This window comes from Haemaphysalis longicornis, unplaced genomic scaffold (assembly GCF_048455015.1).
Source record: "Haemaphysalis longicornis isolate Haplotype H1 unplaced genomic scaffold, Haemaphysalis longicornis Haplotype H1 scaffold_1, whole genome shotgun sequence".
Lineage (NCBI taxonomy): Eukaryota > Metazoa > Arthropoda > Arachnida > Ixodida > Ixodidae > Haemaphysalis > Haemaphysalis longicornis.
Genome location: NW_027526203.1, coordinates 189,153,319 through 189,175,317, shown reverse-complemented (window position 1 = coordinate 189,175,317; position 21,999 = coordinate 189,153,319). Strand labels below are relative to the sequence as shown.

The window sequence follows — 21,999 nt, the reverse complement described above, 5'->3', positions numbered from 1 at the left end:
TACTTTCCAGAGCACACATTTATTTCACAAGTGAATTGTACACAAGCATTCATACACCTGATGTGAGCACACATGCACATCATTGATTATAGATTTTTTAAAGGCGATAACATACAAATCATGACAGGTAAAGACTGCTGCTAAATCATATTTGGGCCATTAATGTATACTAATGATGCAAATTTTCATGTGATATGCTTTGAATGCACTTAGAAGTCAGCATTTCTTTAAAAATTGACAATAAACAAGGTTGAAAACAGAGCCAGAATGCAGTGGCTGACTTACTTGCGACCTTAACGAACTGCTTGACAGTCTTCATTCTCCGAATGGGGTTGGTCTCCCCGCAGATTTCAGATACTACCCAGAACATCTCGCGGTTCACGAGCTGAAAAACAAGGGTTCAGCGATGCCAAATTAGCTTCAAAAGTCAGGAGAGGTAATTGGACAAAACAGTCACAAGAATGCTGCCTACCACAGGCGCATGCTAAGCACAGTCCTTTTGTAGACATGTGGCAATGCAAAGTACAACAGCCACTGCGACTACCAACCTTGCCAAAAAATATGCAGTCAAACCTCATTATAACAAGGTGGCCTACAACGCAGTTATAGATAAAATGGACAAATTTCAATTCCCTTGAATGTATTCACAGAACTTGAGCATTTAGCACCTCGCTTTTTGCCTGTTATGGGCTTTAACAAAAAATAGCGAGCAGTTCCTTCGGGAGTAATAACACCGCCAGGGAGGAACGTATAGGTCTCCACGGGTCGTAGGTCAACTAATGTCAACGCGAAGCAATTAAAGCAAGCGAGCAAGCCAAAGCAGCTAGTGATGAGAAGAGGAGACCAACCTCAGCGAACATGGCCAGCATGGGAGCCCCGTAGGCCGACTTCACCTCGAAGAGGTCGTCAATGTATTCAGTGGGCTCAATCTGGCGAAAGATGCTGAAGTCCTCCAAGGTCAGCTGTGTCGCAACCTCCACGCTGTTCAGCTGCAGGAAGCTCACCTGGCTCTCACGTAGGAGCTCCTGTGAACACACACACGCGCGGCACCATCAAAAGTTGACAGACCTTTCAAGACAAAGTTTTGGTAACTTTAAATTCCTACTCAACACATTCCCAAAGGGTTCCTCCACCCGTACATTCGGTATGACTTAAAAATAGAACGCTAACTCAGAATTATGCAGCAAAAGTAGAAAAATTACATGTTCTCAACGTGAACCGTGCCTCTATGCTTCACATCCCCCCACCCCATAAAAACTTTCTTACATGGAATTCCCTGCATTCTCTCAAATCAAATGCACTGCTTCAAAAAGCCTTGTCTTGGCAGGAAGCACACAAAATTAACAGACTACAGGTTTCTCACTTTGAAGCAGTGGGTAACGTAACCTCCCCCCCCCATCCCCTCTTCCTAGCTTGCCATGAAATGCTTCAAAGCTTTTACTTTTAGACATCTGGTTATGGCAATGATTGGTTATAACACCTGCCACAGTGGCTCAGTGGGTAAAGCATTGTGCTGCTGAGTCTCAAGTACGCGGGTTCGATCCCAGCCACGGTGGCTGTTTTTCTGATGGAGGCAAAAAGCAAAAACGTCTGTGTGTCAAGATTTCGGAGCACGTTAAAGATCCTTAGGTGGTCAAAATAAATCCGGAGCCCACCAATACGGCAGCCTCATCAGCTCTAGTGTAGCTTTGGCTTGTAAGACCCATAACCTGCTTGGTTGTAGCAATGGACATTTCCTTGGTTTCCCAGCACTACTGTAAGTGGGTTTGAGAATGTAGACACTGAAAGCGCAGAGCGCTAAAGAAAGAAATGCCGCACTTATGCACGACCTTTCAAAAAGCACAAAGAAACTCCTCGGCTCTCCAGCTCACCGCAGCCATGTCATCAGGTACGAGGGGATCCGTGGAGGCGTTGTTGCGCAGGTAGTAGCGGCTGCTGAGGCCAATCTTTTCGGCCAGGTTCTGCATCTGCTCAGGCAGGCGACGCTGCTTGATGAGACCACCCTCTCCGACAGACACCTCGCACAGCGAGTACAGGCTGCAGCACAAACACACGGGGGGGGGGGGTGGCCACAAGTAAATAAAGGTGCGCGCCACCAAACCTCGATGCTCTCCTTGCGGAGCACCAAGACTTCCAATGGCAGATGTCATGACAAAACTAAGCCACTGTAAAAGAGGTGGCAGCAATGATCGCAGCCTACCCCATTGCCTCCCTTCCAACGACTCATAATATGTTTAATATCAGAGCGCTGTGTGTGTGTGATCTCTTGTCGTGCTGTTTTCCGCGCTTTTCATCACTCTGATATGTACCAACTGGCCCGACTACAATCCATGTTGATATCCAATATGCACACCACCGAGAGTTTGAAAGTTGGAGCAACCTGCTATCATTGTTGCTAGATGAGCAAAATGCCAAGAATCCGCTTGGCTGCTTCAAAATGAGCACTGAACCAACAAATATGTGATTTTAAATTAGCTTGCTGCCCCTGCTCAAGGAGTCAGCTTCTCACTAAAGCTGCTCTCGTACCTGAGCAGCCTGAATACACTGGCCCAACCAATGACGAACTCGATGCCTCCATCACTTTCGAAGAAGTGAAAGCCACGTTACTCACACTCCGTCGCCATACTGCTCCCGGAGCAGACGGGATCACAAATACACTCCTCCGACATCTTGACGACCTCACCATTGACCGCCTCACTACCGTACTCAACACACACTGGCACAACCACACTCTCCTTAGTAGCTGGACCCACTCCGATATAACACTTATCCCCAAACCTAATAAACTTCTGGGCATACTGCACCTCCGTCCAATCTCTCTGATTTCTTGTCTCGGCAAATTATTGGAACATGTTATACACGCCCGAATCACCCACTACCTTGAATACAACAACATTTTCCCCCCAAATATGCAAGGATTTAGACTGCATCTTTCAACCCAGGATGCTCTTATACAGGTCCACCACGACATTCTACATCACCGCCCTACACGTGACAATGCGGCCATTCTCTCTTTAGACCTGCACAAAGCATTTGATAACATCTCCCACACCGCCATATTACGTCAACTCACTTCACTCGGCCTCAGCCCCAACACCTACGCCGATATCCGGAACTTTCTCTCCCCCCCGTACGGCAACGATACGCCTAGGCACCCTACAGTCCCCCCCTTTCCCTATGCCAGCCCGCGGCACACCCCAAGGGGCTGTCCTATCACCTCTTCTTTTTAACATAGCCCTTATCCCCCTAGCTACAGCCCTCCACACTATCCCACACCTCCGCAGCACTCTCTATGCAGACGACAAAACTCTCTGGGTTCCTTCAGGCAGCGACGCACACATCGAGGGAACCTTACGGGCAGGTCTCACTATTACACTCCAATGCATCCAACCCCTCACGCTCAACTGCTCTCCCACCAAGTCAGCCCTACTCGTCCTTCCACCACACAAAACTGCCCCCCCACCTAAAATCTGCTTATTTGCACACAACACACCTATCCCCCAAACCACCCATCTCCGTATTCTAGGGCTCCACATCACCTCCACTCACTCCCCTCACAAAGCACTCACTTACATAAAACAATACGTAGCCCAAACACAAAACTCCGGCCCACACTGGCTCAGGAGGCAATGAGGCGGTACATTCACATGCTCGAGAACTCATTACCCGGGCTCCTGCTTCTTTTGCTCCTAACCACAGCATCCCCATCCCCCTGTACACATACACCGACATTACACTGCACCACAGACTGAACCGTCAAACCCTCCCACCCCCCCACAGCTCCCTATCACCAGAGGAGGCCCGCATGTGGCGCATCATCCAAGCGCACGCGTTCCCTCACCGCATGATCCTACAGCACTCCCACCCCCACTTGTTTCCCTCACCTCGCTGCCCGCACTGTGGTGCACTGGACACGCACTTCCATTCCCTCTGCCAGTGCCCCAAGAACCCCTACCCACCCCTCCCCACCCCCCAGGCCTGGGAGCCAGGCCATGCGGAGCTCAGAGGTTTTGGACCAGGTGCTAGTCACCTCCCGAGGCCTCCAGGCCACTTCGTCTCTCTCTCTCTCTCACTCACTCACTCACTCACTCACTCACTCACTCACTCACTCACTCACTCACTCACTCACTCCCTCACTCCCTCACTCACTCACTCACTCACTCACTCACCTGCTAGAGTCTGTGATGCCAAACTCTCGGAGTGCCAGCATCACTACTTCACGAGCAGTAGTTTCCTGCAAGGTAAGAAAGAGAGAAGGGGAAAAAGAAGCAGGTCAAGTTATTCGACTCAAGATCGATGCAACAATCAACTCTGCGTGCACACAGTGCACCATTCCTGGACTTATAAAGTTAACACGCAAAACCAATTATGTCAAGTTTGGTGCAGCAGCATCTGCCATCCTGTCACTTCAGAAGAAGGTCCACCATCACAGATGCACTGTACTGTATACCATACAAAATCCACTACCATCAGAGAAAAAAGCATGGTTTGCACCAATCAACATAACCAGTGCACTTTGTCCCTTGTTTTTTCTAGGTCAGTTAGAGAGCTTGTAAAGAAGTTTCATCATTTAAAAAAATCAGTTTGGTTTACTAAAGGATGATGCAGAGCAGGCGAACAAAGAAAAAATATCAAAATGAGAAACAGTGCCCATTGTGTAGCTCCTACTAAACAATGTGCTGTCCCCTTTCTGTCTAGTTCCAATTAAAACTGGCTAACACCGAGTTCAAAATGACTTGAGTGGAAGAAAGAAAAAAAAATTACACCATCTTTTCGTAGGAAAACCCTGAGTAGCATGCGAAGCAGCCATGGGGTCGACTGAAGTTCCCATTAGATTTCAGTTCGTCGTTTCCGTTGACGTTCGGCTTCGCGTGCCTTCGCTGTATCAGTAGCTTCTTCACGTAGTTTGAATGAGTGAAGGACATAAGGCACATTCGTAGCACATGCTCCCGTCTCGGTTTGTAGCGCAGTGGGAAGAGCGCCACGTACCTCCCGTTGCGGCCAGAGAGTCGTGGGATCGAAACCGGGCGCTGCCCAACTATTTCTTTTTATAGTGGACTGCGCTGACATCAGCCCAAACGCTGGCGGGGCTGAAGAGACGCGCATGCGCAGTAGAATGCGGACGGCTAACAACGACAACGAGGGAGGGAGGGACACAGCCCCAAGCACGAGATGCTTCGCATCTAAAAATGGAGGACAGTTTAGTGCCAGCTGGAACATGCGATCGCAAGTTTTTTTCCTGTTGATAGCAAGAATGCTTTATCTCCAGTTGTCCAGCACACCAAGAGGGATCTTGTCTTCACTCTCTCTTCAATCCCATATCCCTCTGTCTAAAAATGGGACTGCAAAGACATTCTCCATCTCAGGTGGACCTCTTTTCTTGAATTCCTCCTCTTCCTCTAAGGGTACAAACTTTTCACAGCTGCCCCATGCTTACGGCTGAGAAATGCTGTTTCTTTTTCTTACCTCCAATGCATAGGTGCTACAACATCATTAAACCATCGAATGACCTAATAGGGTGAGTTCCAAACATGTATCATTAACCTTTTTTGGGTCAATGACGTACATGTATGACCCTGCAAATACTTTCAAAATGGTCAATGATGCACATGTACGCATGTTTAAAAAGCACGCCTTTTCTTGTGCCTTGCATGTGCTGCTTGCCACACTATGAAAATATGTAAAATTTTTTTCTTGCGTTGATGGCTCTTTTTTTCTTTTTTTATGCTTTACTACAGCAGTGTGCCAGCTATTGCTTGCGCATCCGGTCACGTGCGGGCGCACAGTGGCTAGTTTCGGTTTCGTCCTCCGGGCACTTCCTGCTTCTTGCACCAGCGAAACTGATGGTTTTTTTTTTTAACTATTTTTCTTGTGTTACTCATGAATAGACCACACGTATGTAACAACACAAATGATTTTTTCTAACTTTAAGGTCACCCTAAAAAAATTGTGGCAATTTTTTTCCAAAATAGATTTGCCTGAGGAATTTAAATCAACAATAATAAAAATCGACTCTGGGGGGTCGCATTTGGTGAAAAAATTTGACCCTCAAAGGATTAATGTACGCAATATAATAGCAAGTGCAAGTCATGCTTGCACCACTGTCTAGTTTTGTGCATGCACAGGGTGGTCTTGCCCAAGTCTGCCACTAACAGCCAAAGCTGCAAGGCAGAAAAATGGCTCACCCTGTGGATAAGCAGGTACTTGCAGGTCTGGTCCGCCTTGTACACCTTGAGCACGTGCTCGGGGAAATCACGACCGGGCACATCGGCCCCCTCACAGTGCGGGGTCACGATGAGCGAACTCAGGTCCGGGTTGCTGTGGCTGTGGTACAGCTGGCCACCCCCACTGCCACCCGGTGCAATGGCGTGGGCGGGAGAAGACCCGCTCCGGCCAACCCGGTGGTTGTTGCCGCAACCGGAGCCCACACTCGACCCGCTGTGTGTCGAGTACAGGCTGTCATCAGAGCTGTTCAGTTGGGACTCCCTGCAGGCAGGCAGGAGAACGCGTCAGAAATGACATCCAGTCACATAAAGAAAATTCAGTGCCGGGCTTGGATGCCACGAAATGTAGAACAGTATTATGATGAATTTGCGCCTGGGGCTTCTTCAGCGGGCAGAAAGTACTTGCGCACAAATGAAGTTTTGTACAGTTTTGACCCATGCAGAAGAAAAATGAGGGGACCAGGTATGTCCTCTGAATGCAATGCGCCACTCCTCAGCTTCATCTTCCCAGAGTGACATTTAGTAGCCTGCTCAGCATTGGCCCAGGCTGAAGTTGAACCGCCATTGCCTATGCTGATTAATAAAAGGCATCACCCAAGAAAGACCACTATTACAAGCTACTGCAATTAAGACCTTCAAGAGGAAAGAAGAGTGAAGACAAAGAGAAGTGAACAGTCATCGCACTATCTGCCAGCAAACTTCATTGTGGAAGCCCACACGAATACGAACTGACCCACACCTCCACCTTTCTCTGCAAAATGCACATACATACTGATGCAAGATCAGTTCAAAGCAAGATCAGTTCAAAGATCAGCAAGATCAGTTCAAAGGAAAACTGTATGCATGACACTGGGAGCCGTTACTGAATTCAAGTGGTCTAAACTAGTCTATATAAGCTTCCACTACAGCATGTCCTACACCCCGTTTGAAACACTGGTGCACTAAACCGTCTTTTTTGGGGGGCATGCAGAACATGCAATGCAATGTAAATTCCACGTCTCATCACACAAACATCAAGCATATTACACCGTATTAAGCAACAAGCTGTTGCGTTACCACAAGGGCCCTGCTTGGAGCTTTCTTCAAAGCACCGAGGAGTGCAGTGGGGGCAAGCTGAGTGCCACGCCGAGAGTGGACTCACGCATTCAGGGTTTTGGGGATGAAGTTCATCTTAGCCAGCGCCTTCTTGAGCTTGGCCCTGTGCCCGAGCGTCATGAAGCCCTTCTTGTCCTCCTTGCAGGCCACATCGCCGTTGCCCGCGCACGAGCCTGAAGACGACACTGCCGAGGGGGCGGGCGACCCCGATGGGTGCGGACTGCCGCCCCAGCCGACTCCAAGAGGGAGGCCCCCAACGCCCAGGGGCAGCCCCACCACGTCGCTCCACTCGAGGTGCGACGACAGCCGAAGCCGCGGGTCTGGCTGCAGCCGCAGAATCTCGGAGCTTTTGCGGCCACGAGGACGCATGGCCTTCTCCGGGTTGTTCAGCATCTCCTTGAACTCTGCACACGTTGCATCCATTTTGGAGTAAACAAGTGAGAAGAGAGAGAAACGCCAAAAGACAAGTGCTGGCAGCAACACTCTTCACCCCCTCCAAAGCAGCACTAGGCGTGACAGCATGCCTGAACACATGGCTACGCACCCACAGTAGGTGCGGAGGGCTGGAGGCCACAGAGCACCCACGTTACTCCCTTCCACCAACCACCTGCCCACACTCCTCATGCCTTAGGGCTGGACCACTTTATGAGAAATGGGTGCACATGTGTGGGCCTGAGAACTCGTGCATGCCACAGAAGAAAGATGCAGGGTTTTTTAGTTTCCAGGATTTGTTCCCTCACCTAATTTCCACTGAAGACTGAAATAGCATCCGTCTGTTCTACAGCCTCTGCATGCGGTTGTTTGAATGCGGATTCATTGGGAGTGCCTTTGGTTTGTTCTTAATGTTGTTAACTTTTGTCCTGCCAACCCAAGTAAGCACTACAGTCCACAGTACTATAGCAGGAGAAAGAAAAGACCTCATCAAGACGCCACCACTCACAGAAATTACCTTTCTTTTTCTCTTAATTGTGATCTGATCCTAACTTACATAAACATAATTCACATGATTAACCATCACGGTGGCATAGTGACTGGTGAGATTGTGGGATAGATTCCAGGATGCACAGCAAAAAGAGGGGAAAAAAAAAAAAACTCCTGTCAGTACGAGATTTTCGCACAAGCCAGAAATGCCCCAGTGGCCCAAATTTATCAGTAGCCCCACACTAGGAGCCACCTTATAGTACAGGTGTAGCACTAGTGCTTTCATTCCTGACTTGAGCGTTCGAATTCTATGTGCCATGTCACTGGCATACAAAACATACGCAAGTGAACGGTTGCCAGATGAGCAAAGTAAAGGCACATGCTGCCAAGTTCTGCTCACAAAACAATTCCTGGGTGGCCCTGCCCATGCAATGCTTACGGTCAGGATTAGCAAAGCCATCGGTTTCTTTCAAAAAATACGAGGCACTGCGAGGAAAGCAAGAAGGCATCGCTGACCTAGAAGGTTTGAGCGGACAGTGATGCAGAGGTGGGTAGCCTTCCTGAGGACGTCCAATGCCTGGGCATGCGACATGGTGGCAAAGCTCTGGCCGTTCACTTCCAGGATCTCGTCGCCCCGCTTGAGCCAGCCATCCTCCGATTTCGAGTTGGTCCTGTCCACTTGGGCAACAAAGATGGCATTGCCCGTCTCGTAGCCCCCGAGGGTCTTGAAAGGAAGGTCGTCGTCTCGAGATGACCTCGCCAAGGTGACCACCCGCGTGCGGGCCTTGGTAGCACATGCTATGTTCAGAAGGCGCAGCTGTGCGTGCATTTTCTGCAAGTGAACCAAGCAAAGAAGAGCCATGAGGTGAGACAGATGTGAAAGGCAACTTTACGGCATGCGACAACTATGATCTGATGCATGGCTGCATTACATGCAACAAGTAAAACTTGAGCGTATTTCAGGTTTGGTTAGCACTGTGTGGCTGTCCACCTATGCTGATGGCAAAAAGTAGGCAGCACAAGTGCCAAAAATGCCCAGCATTTGGCCTGCAACAAACTACCAGGCAAGAGAAGCTCACAAAACATCAGGCTGCTGCTGCATACGAAATGCTATGTTATAAATGCTTTACGATAAATGCTAGACATCACTATTAAGGTAAAGCAAGGGAAACTCATGTGCACATGTCCATTGATGCACCGTCACCGCTGAATGTGACACAACTTTATGGTTATTTTTCTTATGTTGCTAATGTTTCACCGAATGTCAATGGTTAGCTTTTTGCAAGACATGTGCAATTTTTTTTTTAAAAGAGACACAGATTAAATTTTTTACTAAAAATTCCATAAAGTGGTTGGTCCTGTCTGTGCCTGCTTTGGTGGTGACTGTACAGTTTTCCAATAACTCCAAATAATTTAGCTTGTAGCCACATATTTTACAATGAACTATGTTCCAGTTAAATTATGCCAGAGAAGTAAAATTAGCATCCCAAAATTAACTTCATAGGTGGGAGGTTTAGTAGCAGGAGCACATGCTTCATGTATTACAATGCATGTAGATAAGATGCTACAGGACAGAAATCACCGCTGAACAACAAATGGAATAAACACTTACATTTGCTTCAAGACATTGTTCAAACTGCTCCAAAAACTCCATCATTTCCGGATCAGTCTCAAAATCGGTGAAGTGGTTGTTCACCCAAAGAAGCACAACCCTTGTCACCTGCGAGGGACAGATGAGAGGTGGCAGGGAAAATAAGGAGCTGAAATTTAATGCTGTATTCACAAAACAACACGTTTTTTAGGCGCTCTTGAATCAGTCATAGTGGTGAGTCTTCATGAACGCACAGGTCAAGATTGATTTGATTGATTGTGGGGTTTAACGCACTGACGCAACGCAGGCGATGAGGCACACCATAGTGGAGGGCTCCGGATTAATTTTGACCACCTGGGGATCTTTAACGTGCGCCGAAATCTCAAACACATGGGTGTAACACACAGGTCAAGAGAAACTGTCAGGCTGTTCAAACGTAACACCAGCAGTCAATGACTTGTGCAGGTTTTATTGCTGTGCTTTATGTTCAAACATAAAGCACAGCAATCAAACCTCCATACGTCATTGACTGCCCACACTACATGCACAACAGAGCAAATGAGCCCTTGAAATGAGCCTTTGCAACAGCCGAGAAGTGTTTGCAGATGTATTGCGGTTGAAGTCAGTACTTTATTGTAAAGCTGTGCAGGCCTCTCAGCCTGGCTAACAGTTGCAAGCCAAGATCTCCGCCTGTGAAACAAATTTGATGCTGTTGATCTCATAAGCACAACAGAAATGTCTTACTACAAGGAGGAGGAGGAGGAGGAGGAGGAGGAAGAGAAGAAGAAGTAGAAGAAGAAGGAAACGAAGAAAGAAAAAAAAAGAAAAAAGACACGTCCCAGAGCATTGAACGACCATGGCCCCCTTTCAGTGGCAGAAGACAGACGAAGCTAGCCAAACTCGCATCACAAGCATGCCACCCACCTTGTCCCTCAGTTGGGGGTCGTTGAACCAAGACAGGAGCTTGTTGCAGACCACCAGTGAGCTTGGAATGAACGTGCGATATGTGAGTAGGAAATCCTCTATGTAGCCCGGATCGAGTGCATTCTCCTCAAACAACTGTGCCAGCAGCCGATCAGGTGTTCCCTGCAAGAGACGGCAAAGGCATTCAGATGTGAACCACACAAGAAAAAGGACCGGGCCCAAGACCAAAAATCATTAAGCAGCAACAGCTCACATTGCTACCACTACCCACATTTCTTCACCTTAAAGCAGCCCCAAGTGTCCTCTGCTACACACAAAAAGGATATACCTACAGCCTTGAAAACTGGAAGAGACAAAAGCCATTCAAACTGGGCTATGATTTATGCACCACCCCAAGCCATGTTCATGGCTTCTTCAAGTTTATATGAGGCGTTCTTTTCAAGATGAGCTAGATCCACCTAACGAGAATTTGAGAAACAAGCGAAAGTTTCTTATCGGACCTAAATGCGGCGCCGTCAAAGCTATTATACTGCCACCCTCCAGTAATTCGATGGCAGCGCAGAGGGGCGGTGCCGTCAATCCCTTGATCGTGCAAGAGCGGGTGTGTGCGCACACACCCCGGCTTGATGAAGAAAAGGACGCTCTCTCGCTCATGGGCTTTTCTCAGCTGTGACAGTGTTAAGTTTGGGCTCCGCATGTAATTAATGAAGGCCGCCGCTGGCCCATGTATTGGCGTCGCCTCCGCTGGTAGCTACGATCCTGTGTCTCTTTCATGTAGCCGCACGGCCGCCTAGTTCGGAGCCGCCGAGAGCGTGTTTTGTGCCCGTCCCTTTGTGTGTCAAAAGACGGGGGCGATTAGCTTGAGTACCTCTGTCGCGTCGGAGGTGGCTGGGTCACTCGGCATGGCAAGCTGACGAGAAGCTGAATGACGGTGTGCCTCATAGTATCGGAAAGGCGCGCGGTGTAAGTTTTTGAGCATCTGCGACGTAGGCGGAAGCGCTGGTCGTTGACGGGTCGTTCACCTTGAAGACGATCGCTTGGGCCTGAAGTGCCTCTTCCCGGGGGACAGACGGCGGGCGGCGGCGTCCTTAGTCTGGGAGGGGATTAGCGACGACTCCCGCATTGTCCCGACGCGCGCGCAGACGAGGGGGCAGGGCAGACGCGGGGGGATGTTAACCTCACAAAGACCGCTGAAACCTTCCGCTTGGCCTTTGAGCAGAGGCCGCCCTGTTGAACGTAATGATGCATCCACTCCGCGCGGTCAGTGACTTTAGGCCGCAGACGTTCTGTATTTGCTTGTCGGGTGTAATAGCGTGCGTGGGAAACGCACTATGAGTGCATAGGAGAGAGTGTTGAGTCACGTGACCGCAGGTGGGGACACGTGTGTGATTGGCTGGTTCCTGTGGCCAATCAATGGGTTTCTATTAATTGTTTAAAGGGTTTTTCTCTCTTTCTTGTACGCCCCCTTTTTGGAGGCGGGGTTTTCGTTATCAAAACCGGAGTGTTGGGTTTTCTCGGGGGTCGGTCGAGAGGAGATCTAGTTTAGTATAGATCTCGGCCGAACAGGCTGCTGCTGTCAGAGTGACAATGTAACCGTCACTCTGACCTGATGTAAAGTTGGAGTTTTGTAAATAATGTAAATAAACCTAATATCCAGCAAGGAAGGCAGTCCTCATTCCTCACCCGCTCGAAGCATCGGTCGTCGGTCATCGGAGCGAGTCGAGATCGTCCTCTCAGCTCGCGCATCAAAAGAACATCACTATTTCGTCACCATCAGTTCGCCAAGAAGATGGAGAGGCGAAATATAACTGACAGCGTCGCTATTAGACTGCCATAGGTTTTTCGGTCCATTTCCTAATTAAACAACTCCTTACTGTTGACGAGTCGCTACATTTATGCTACAGCAATATGATATATTTTACATGTCAGCTAGGGGAAGTTAATGGCCACAAGTAAGTAAAAATTATGCCGTGAATATGAGAAATATTGGGGGTGATAAACATGGATTTGGCTCATACTGAATTGATACACTCAAGTTGATGCGGTATTCTTATGAAAACTTTATTTAAATTGACTTTGAAGCATGATGTACTAATTGCATTTTGGTGGAAAAGGCATTTAAAACATGCAACAGGGCTTCAAGAACAGTATAACTACACATGGAGAGCAGGTGAGGCCTCTTGGCACCATTAGCAGTTCTTTTCGAATTGCTAGGATATTTTTCTAGGATATTTTTTTTGTGCACGCCTGAAGGCACTCACGAAGTTAGCAGCTCTTCATTGCTTTGCCATGAATTTCCAAAATGCTTCACGAAAAGGCTGCTCATATCTTATTCTTCCCCTTCATGCAGTGTTTCGTACTCTCAGATGGGGGCGGGGGGATTTGCCAGGGCTTGTAAGCGGCAGCTACTTAGTTAAGTACTAAAATGGTTAATATGGGAGTAAAAAGATAAATGTAACCAGAGTTATTTCGTAGGAACGGATGAGATGACATGAAATCATTGTTTCACATGTCTCAGTATCATTTCGTTCACTTCTTCCGTTCACTTCTCGTTGACATCTGGGGACAGATCTTTCACCGATCTCATAATTACTGTCTTAATTCATAATAAGCCAGCTCTAAAAAGTCAAACAAAAACTTCCAAAAACATCCACGAAAGAGTCTGAACACACAAGCCAAAATCAAACTCCCATTGGGCTAATGGATTTGGCTCATTTTGATCCGTGAAACAGGAGGATCTGGCTCTACGATCTGTGTACACGTTTTCAGTGCGTTATCTCCACTATTTTCTACCCCCCCCCCCCCATCCAAAAGAAACGCATCATTAGTCTCGGTGTGTCCAAACCCAAACAACCCTCCTGTTTCAACATGACTTCTAGCATCCCCCCCTCTTCCACGCCATTCTTTTAACTGTTGTACAATTAAAGCAGTATAGCTGCCCTCGCCAGCAGCTGCAGGCTTACCCGGATCACAATGTGCCCCTCTCGGCTCCCTGCATCCACCGTGCGGTGCTCTGTGACCAGAACCACGCGGCCGTCCTCCTCGAGCTTGCGGGTGTTCTCCTCGCTACGGTGCAGAATGCGGCAGTAGTCGCCCTGGGCTATGCACACGAACTGGCAGTCGTCCACCCGCGTCCGCATTGTGCCCACATGGTGCATCTTCTCCATCGTGGGCGTGATGCCGAAACTGTAAGGAGACAGCAAGGGCCCCTTGGAAACTTCCCTGGCTTGACTGTCACAAGCACATGCTTACCACCCCAAGACGAGCATTTTGGTTGGTGCCCCAGCAAAGCACTTTTGCCTAAAATCAAGGTTAGGCGAGACCCTGCGCCATTGGAAGGATATCACCAGTTTCTCCAGGAGTGGTGCAAATTCAAAATCAGCATTTTCCACTGTATGCCAGAGACTGGAGCCAGAGATTTGCAGCGAAACGGAACAGCAGCTGCTTGTGCGTTTGTTCCCTGTCTGTTTCAACAGGGTGATTTCAATCCAATGCCGTGCTGTGGCGCTATTCACAATGCTTTGCTTGCCGAAACCTGCACCGTAATCCCCGAGACAACTTGCGCATTCAAAACAAATCAAGAACACGCATTTATCCAGAAGAAAGCAAGCACACAATAAGGCTCCCTCCTGCAGCCATACAAAAACGTGCCTTATTACTAGCCTAGATGGAGATCCAAGAATTCTGTTGAAACTGCGGCTACGCGTTCGACTCGACTCATTTTTTTCAGCTCCATGACAGTATAGAAGCTAGTCCTCTGCTTATAATAATATTGTTGCATCCTGATGGACGCAGACATAAGCTGGAGATTGATGAGAGGTGGGTGAAACCTATCTATTTGGAAGAGCACCTGATTAAGGAGACCAGGTAGCGTGGGTGCTCGGAATGTGGCTCCTCCAGAAAATGGCAGACCGATACAAATCTACAAGCGCAGGGGCTCTTGCTTTAACACTGTTGCCATTGGGCTATAGGGCTCTCCACCACATGACACATACCACAACAGGGGGATTGCAAGACGATATTGCTAAAGCGTGGAAGGAACATGCCTTAAGGAGGAGATTGTCTATAGCACCAGGTAACCATACAACAATATTGAGAACAACATTCGATGCATGCCTGTTTGTGTTCACTGCCCAAATGGGAGTCTAAGACATGCTTTGCACAGCAGGTTTGCTACACACATACAAAACTATGGACACTGACACGGATGCATGAATCTACTGTCACACTAGCAGATTAGGCATGTGACCAGTCAGAAAAATTTAGGAACAAGTCCACCCACATACAGAACACAAATAAAAACTGCCCCTAACTCCAAAACAAAAAAATGGTTCTGAACATATATTAAGCTGACAACTGGTATTATGCCAAGTTGACCTAACATAGTATTCAAGGGCTCATCCTTCATAACTTGCTATTCATTCAGTGTTTACGCGAACGGATAGTGGCGCAGAATTATCGTGCACATCCACTATATTTTGATAGAGAAAACTGAGGCTGAAAAACATGCCGACTGAACATGCTGACAAGATTATGCCAATGCATACAGCCAACGACAAGCCAAAGAGCAGCGAGGAGCGGATGCTGACCTGTCTCCCATGGCCAGGGAGTGAGAGGTTCCATCGGGCATCTCCACCTCGACCTGGCCGTTGACAATGACCGACCAGGAGTCCAGCTCCTCGCCATCATTCATGACAACTGTTCCCGCCTTCTCCACCACGGCAAACACCATGACAGCACAGAGCTCCCGTCGCACTGACAGCGTCATGTTGGCAAACGCCTGTCATTCAAACGAGATGAGAAAGAAAAAAAATAACAAATAATTTGGGGGGTTACTCATAAGAGGGATAGGCAGATGCTAGACGGTTGGGTAGAAACAATTCCGAGACTTGTTCGCGTAAATTATTTCTCAATTTCATTTTACAGCTGTGGAGAACTTCCAAGGTGAAGGGAGCTCACTTCTAATTTGTTACTAACCACAGATCTCACTTCATAGGGCAACTTCCCAGCTGCACCCATTATGCCTAAGCCATAATTTCTTTACCTTGTCTTCCCTCTAGTTTTTATGGCTTCGTATTCACACACGGGTTGCAGGCCTGCATGGTGCTAACGGCCTGCAATCTTAGTGTTGATCAGAGCTCACTTGAACGCAACAAGCACGGAAGTCCCAGCACTGAAGCAAAAGGAAATAAGAACCGCTAAAGTAATTCCGTGCACTAGCTGCCTCAATACAGCGCTGGAATGTAGCTACTATGTAGCACACAATTTTTTTTGCGCTGTTTACACAGGTGCCGTTTAAGACTGGGAAATGTGATCCCAGAAATGGAAACAGTAATTGAGTGAATCATGACCTTTGGTGCTATGGCACACGGCATAACAATTTAAAACCTGTTTTTACTTGTCGAATTCGAGTTATAATTACGCGTTAACTACTTTACGGAGATGTGAACACTATATATTGAGTGGTAAATTGTGCGAGTACTAACACATATGCGACTTTTTATGGCACCTGTGTGCAGAGCAGATTATATGACATTTATGCTAAGCGGGGTATAATCTAGGCTCTTATTAAGCATATTGAAAGAAAACTTAGGTCAGCTCTAAGAGTCATGAAAAGAAGGATGATCATAATGCTTAGGGATAGGAAATGTTCATTATGGGTTGGGGAGCAAACTCGTGTAGAGCACAACCTAGCTGAGATACAAAACATCAGGGGCCAAGAATGGAATCATATGATGCAAGATCACATTATTATTATTATTATTATTATTATTATTATTATTATTATTATTATTATTATTATTATTATTATTATTATTACTTTTAATTGTTATTGTTGTTGTTGCTATCCTCACCATCATAATTGTTATGATGATCAACGTCGTCATTGTCATCATCACAAGCTAACTATCCTACATGTGCGCCTTCTCAACTTGCTTATGCACAAAAGTATAAAGGCTACCCTGTGTAACAAGTGTAGTAGTGATGCACTGAATGGAAAATCTTGTTATATGGGACATCACAGAAGTAAAGTACAGTTTTTGTCAAAAGTTTCTAGGCCAACCCTAAGCCCTCTGGATTACAAAAAATTCAAAGAATAAGCTCAGCCTTTAAATGTGACAAAATTATTGTATGACAGTAAGAATGAAAGATTTTTTTCTAGCTTTCTGGCAAAAAAGTTTAAGCGTTGCTCAGGACGTAAGCTTGTACATTAAGTTTTTTGCGGTCTGTGCACTTTCGGCATGGCCTAGAAAATTTTGACAAGACTTGAGGAAAGCCTTCCCGAGGCTGTCGTTTACTTTTCTTTCAATGTAAGCACACATTTCTAGATACTCTTGATGGTGCCCCAATGGTTGCACGAGTTGCTAGAACACCTGTTGGTCTCGCGTGCACATTGTAATAAGTGTCAATGAGCGATCAAACTAATTCTTTTGCATGGACTGCGGTTAGCGAGACAAAAAAGATATTAGCAGCAGCCTCTGTGCCCATTTAAAATTCTGCAATAAAACTGTCCTTCCAAGTTCCTCAGCCTCACAAGTTAATCCACACTCACAATTTTATGGGGCATTGAGCCTACGAAATTCCTGTTGCAACCCTTCAATATTAGCTAACACATTAAAGGGCAACAAAAGGATAATGTAACAGCTTCATATCACTACCATTGTGCCATCATAGCTTGCCAGGTCATCACGTTCACAAATGAAAGCAACAAAGCTTGCCGAACAGGGGAAGAAGGACAGGTGGTTTTTCTAGCCACAGCTATGATAACAGAAAAGTCGAAAGTGAGCAGCGCTCTTGTGATACCTTTCTTCCCACATGAGCCATCCAGCATTGAGAAGGCTGGCAACTACACAGACAGGAATCTGCAGTTAATGCATCACTGAATGATAGACCAAGCTGCTTTCCAAACAACCTATAGCAAATTGCAAAGCACCTATTTTCCTTTCCATGAAAACACAAATCTACAATAGAACATTTTACAATGCTTATCAATAAAAGTGGCAGCTGAAAAGAAAAAAATACTAGAAGTAGCTCAGAAAATTTTCTGGCCATTTAAAAGTGTTCTGGATTATGAACTGGGACACTGTGTGGGTTCCAGCTGCAATTCTACCTTGAGACAGTTGGAAACAACTTGAAATAGAAAGAACGAGCACACACTGCTTTCCATGCTATAAGGTGGCTCTGTTTTAGCAATGATCACATAGTACAAATATTTGATGACAAGAACATTCGAAGAAGCAGTCACTTACCGGCAAGGGTTGCATGAACTCGAGTAAGGTCTCAATGTCATCCTCTGTCCTGTCATTGGGATCCTTTTCAAGGCATTCGTGGTACGCATCCCTTACTGTGAGGCTCTGAACAGAGAAAAAAAAAAATGGCAGAAGCTAAGATTCATTACAGAGGCAATATGGGATGCCAAGCAAAGCAGTTCCTGCGCTCAGAAGAGGTGCACATTATTCTGTGACCACAGCACACGCACACACACAACTACCTGGGAAAATAGGTAGGTGCTCTCTATTTACGGTGACATTTGCACACGGTAACATGATCTGTCAAAAAAGGCATCTAAAGGACTGCACAAGCAGTAATCAGCCTGACCTACTAACCCTGTTTCTCTTATCTCCCATAATTATCAGGCACTTCCTTTTTCGACTAATACTTTGCTGCAAAGCCACCTGCTAATACAACGTATTGCATCCAAACACAATGCTGCCATTTGTACAGTGAAATGATCTGGCAACAATGATCTGTGTGACCCACAATGCCCAATACGAAAACTACGACTGACCGTTTCCTGAGAACGCCACAGAGTGCATAAAATGTGAAAATAAACAGTTTGACTGGGCAAGCCAGCCTGTAGGAAAGTCGATGTTCCTAGCATCGTGCACACAGCCTTTATTCATTTTTGGCCAATCCCACATGTGGATATGTGCCCTGTAATGGAACAGTGTAGCTGTACTCTTTTATACCAGGTGACCCTACAAGCATTTCTAGCAACTAATTGGCCTTAGCCAATGTCTTGGCCAAATATGCATATCTTGCTTGAGTTGGCACGGGCCTGGGTCAGCTTTTAGGTTAAATGAATCTCCAGACAGTTTAGGCAAATTATATGAGCTTAGACATTTTTCTGCGTCCTCTACTTTATAATGACAGAAAACTTCTATATATAACCCCGAATATTCTACTTTACCAGTGATGTATAGTCATGTGGCTAAAATCCGTGCGTTGGAAAATGCTGGGACTGTGTTTGGGGCCTGAGTGTGTTTTATTTTTCAAAATTTTGCTAAAATGTTCACTCACGCTTCCATGTGCACACACAAAAAACTTTGACAATGAGTTGGGCACTGCTTAAGGTATTTTGTGCACAATGTTCTCAAGGACAGTATGTCAGCATGCCTCAATTGCACAATTCATCAACTCGATATTGAAAAGATGAAATCAAAATCTCACACCTATTATATAATGCCACCGATGCATTTGCACAATTCTAATGCGCCCCCGATTGTAGCACACAGGTAATTTTACTTAGCGAAATTCTAAAAAGTAGTTTGACACCGATTCTACCACGCAGATGTAAAAGACATGATACCACATACCTGGCAGAAGACATTTCATTTGGCACATGCAACTGTGGCAGCAAAAATCCTGTGTGCTTCATAAACTTGCTTATTACGCAGCGCTCCTGCTGGAATTAAAACTGGAGCGGGGAACACTCCAAGCACTTGCTGTTTTAAGCGCCTTGGCTATTATTTTCAGATGTGATGGGCCATTGGTTCATTCGCAGATCCAGGGAGTCTTCAAGTCCCCGAAAACATCCGTGCTCTCGGCCAGCGAAGCCTTACATGAAAATAAGGCTATGTTTTGTTTACATCCACCGCACTGATGTCTTTAAGGCATCTATAGCGTGCGTGATGCCGCTCGCTGTCGGCAAGTACAATTACCTTGTGCTTGAAGGACACTTCATAGTGGCACTTTCCAGAGTCGTAATGACTGAACTGAGGTGCTAATTGTAGCAGCAGCACATGGAACAACTGGCTAAGGTATGCCCATTGAGGAATGGGTATGCCAAAATTAACACAGGATGTTAATGTATCGTTTTGGATCGGATTGAGTTGGATTTCAGCAGGATCTTAGAAGCATCATGCCAGCATGAACCTGCCGCTCTTAGTGCACACATGTTTTTCGGCAACAACCTTACCAAATTGCAATGTTCTCATTGCTGGTGACCTGTAAGTATGGTTAACAGCTCACCAACAGTGAGTTGCACACATCAGTACAAGTAGTCAGCCCATGTAACCAGGTCGTGGCATGCATGCAATGGATAAACCCTGGGCCCTCACGTCAATGGACTCCGCCAGGTCCTCCTCCTCATCCGAGTCCACCGTGCTCTCGACGAGGCCAGAGAGGTCGACCTCGTTGTCCTCAAGTGAAGACTGCACTGACTGCATCGTGTCTGAACCCGAGTAGGCAGAGGACGTGTCGCTGCTGCGAGAACTGCGGTTCGACTTTAGGAGCCCCTCCTTGTGCAGAGCTGTCTGCTGGCAGTCCAACGGCAGCTGCTGCAGGGGTGGAGAACAAAACGACACACAGCCACCAATCTGGCTGTCAAATGACTCAAAGCAACCTACCCACTACACTAAAGATAGCACGACAGTGTCAGGCTGGATACCTTTCCTCACAGACAAACTAATTCCTGGAACTCAAAAGAAAATGATGGCGTAGTTGCGTTTTTCATTCTATAAAATACGTGCACATGCTTGCCACTTGTACCTTCGGTGTATGCCAATTTGAGAGGGAATTAACTTTCTGAAACACCCCTCCTGCAACAACCCCTCCTGAACTTCATCAGAACATAGCCGTTGCAATCATCTCCACCAAAAAATCGGCAACTTGTTTCAGTACTACACGGCAGCAGTTGCGCAGGATATCCCCGTCTTTCTGAAATCCATGTCTAGGTTCCTCTATATTACAGCTGAGCATCATAGGACAAACACTGCTGCACCCTGACACAAAGAGCCCATACAATTAAAGAACCAACCAGAATAATGATGATGGCACAGGGTTCAAGGTTCCTCAAAAGTTCAGCGATCAGAAGCCTCCAATCTTTGTCTTGTAACAAATTTTGTGACTTTTACATGCCAGAGCTACACCTAGCCTCTGAGGGTCACTATAGTGTGTGGCTCTAAATTAATTTTACCACCTGGGGATCTTCAACCGGCACTGAAATCTTGACATACCAGCATTCCAGTTTATTGCCTCCATCAGAAAAACAGCTGCCACAGCAGCATATAGTGCCTCAGCCACTCAGCCACCATGGAAGGGAGCTACTGAAAGTTATTAACAAACTACCTAACAATAAATGATTGCACCCATGCAAACATATGGTGCTGCATAACATAGGCAAGCCATGGATTAGTCTAAGATATGTGGGCACAAGGGTCGTTCCTGCAAGGTAACGAAAGTCTCAAAAGAACTCTTAACATAACGCGGGAGCTCTAAGCTAGAAATACAGCTACAGCCTCAGAAGTGCGCCTCATTGGCCCCTTCTGAAATGCATCCAAGGAGCTTTTCCACCTCACGCACCTGCTCCTCGGTACTACGCGCTGCACTGGCACACCTACCTGGAGGTGCGGGTGCCTGGTCTCGACAGCCACCTCGTCCGGCTCCAGGGCCAGCAGCCGCTCCAAATTCATGGTGGTGCACGACTGCCGCTGCCCCGGCCGCAGCAGCTCGCAGTCTGGGTAGTCAATCTGCACACAGAATGTTGCGCCACATTGTCACACCCTCGCACCACCATAATCTACACAGCAGACCTTCACAACTTCACTTTAAAAGGCTACACTGTAGTCTGTGCACATTGGTGTATGTTGGATAACAGTGCATGGGGAAAGAAGCTGGCCTTTAACAGGAATGTTCGCGCAGAAAGTGTCAATCTGTACAAGTACAAACTGTTTGGAAGTCATCTGCCAAAACAGAAGGCAAGGCAAAATTTTGTACGAAAAAATATGTACGAAATATGTGCACGTGTACAAAAAAAATTGGTGCAGCTTGCACTAGTGGTGCAAGGCTGAAGAAACAGCAGAGCTGGGGGCCGACCTATAGTTCATCTCACAAGCTAGCTGCAGCACTGTGGAGGCTGCATTGTTATCAATAGTGCGCCCACTGAGGGCGTCTAATCCGCCGTGAAGGGGGTCCTGAAAGGACACTCCCTTCTCCCCTCTCGGCAAGTGGCACCGCACGGCC

The 21,999-nt window shown here is 46.9% G+C and overlaps 1 protein-coding gene across 3 annotated transcripts in view; it reads right to left on the bottom strand.

Moving 5' to 3' along the window:
- LOC144140082 (rap guanine nucleotide exchange factor 2-like) overlaps positions 1 to 21,999 on the bottom strand; it is a 133,830-nt gene that overhangs the window by 50,002 nt on the left and 61,829 nt on the right. For all 3 annotated transcript variants that reach the window (XM_077672274.1, XM_077672280.1, XM_077672278.1), the window contains exons 2-15: positions 21,378 to 21,506; positions 20,097 to 20,315; positions 18,006 to 18,110; positions 15,345 to 15,535; positions 13,719 to 13,941; positions 10,756 to 10,917; positions 9,853 to 9,960; positions 8,757 to 9,072; positions 7,366 to 7,723; positions 6,186 to 6,486; positions 4,170 to 4,234; positions 1,872 to 2,037; positions 849 to 1,025; positions 286 to 385 (exon numbers count right to left, since the gene is read on the bottom strand). In XM_077672274.1, coding sequence (XP_077528400.1) covers positions 286 to 385; positions 849 to 1,025; positions 1,872 to 2,037; positions 4,170 to 4,234; positions 6,186 to 6,486; positions 7,366 to 7,723; positions 8,757 to 9,072; positions 9,853 to 9,960; positions 10,756 to 10,917; positions 13,719 to 13,941; positions 15,345 to 15,535; positions 18,006 to 18,110; positions 20,097 to 20,315; positions 21,378 to 21,506 — 2,620 coding nt within the window. The remainder of the gene's footprint in view (positions 1 to 285; positions 386 to 848; positions 1,026 to 1,871; positions 2,038 to 4,169; positions 4,235 to 6,185; positions 6,487 to 7,365; positions 7,724 to 8,756; positions 9,073 to 9,852; positions 9,961 to 10,755; positions 10,918 to 13,718; positions 13,942 to 15,344; positions 15,536 to 18,005; positions 18,111 to 20,096; positions 20,316 to 21,377; positions 21,507 to 21,999) is intronic.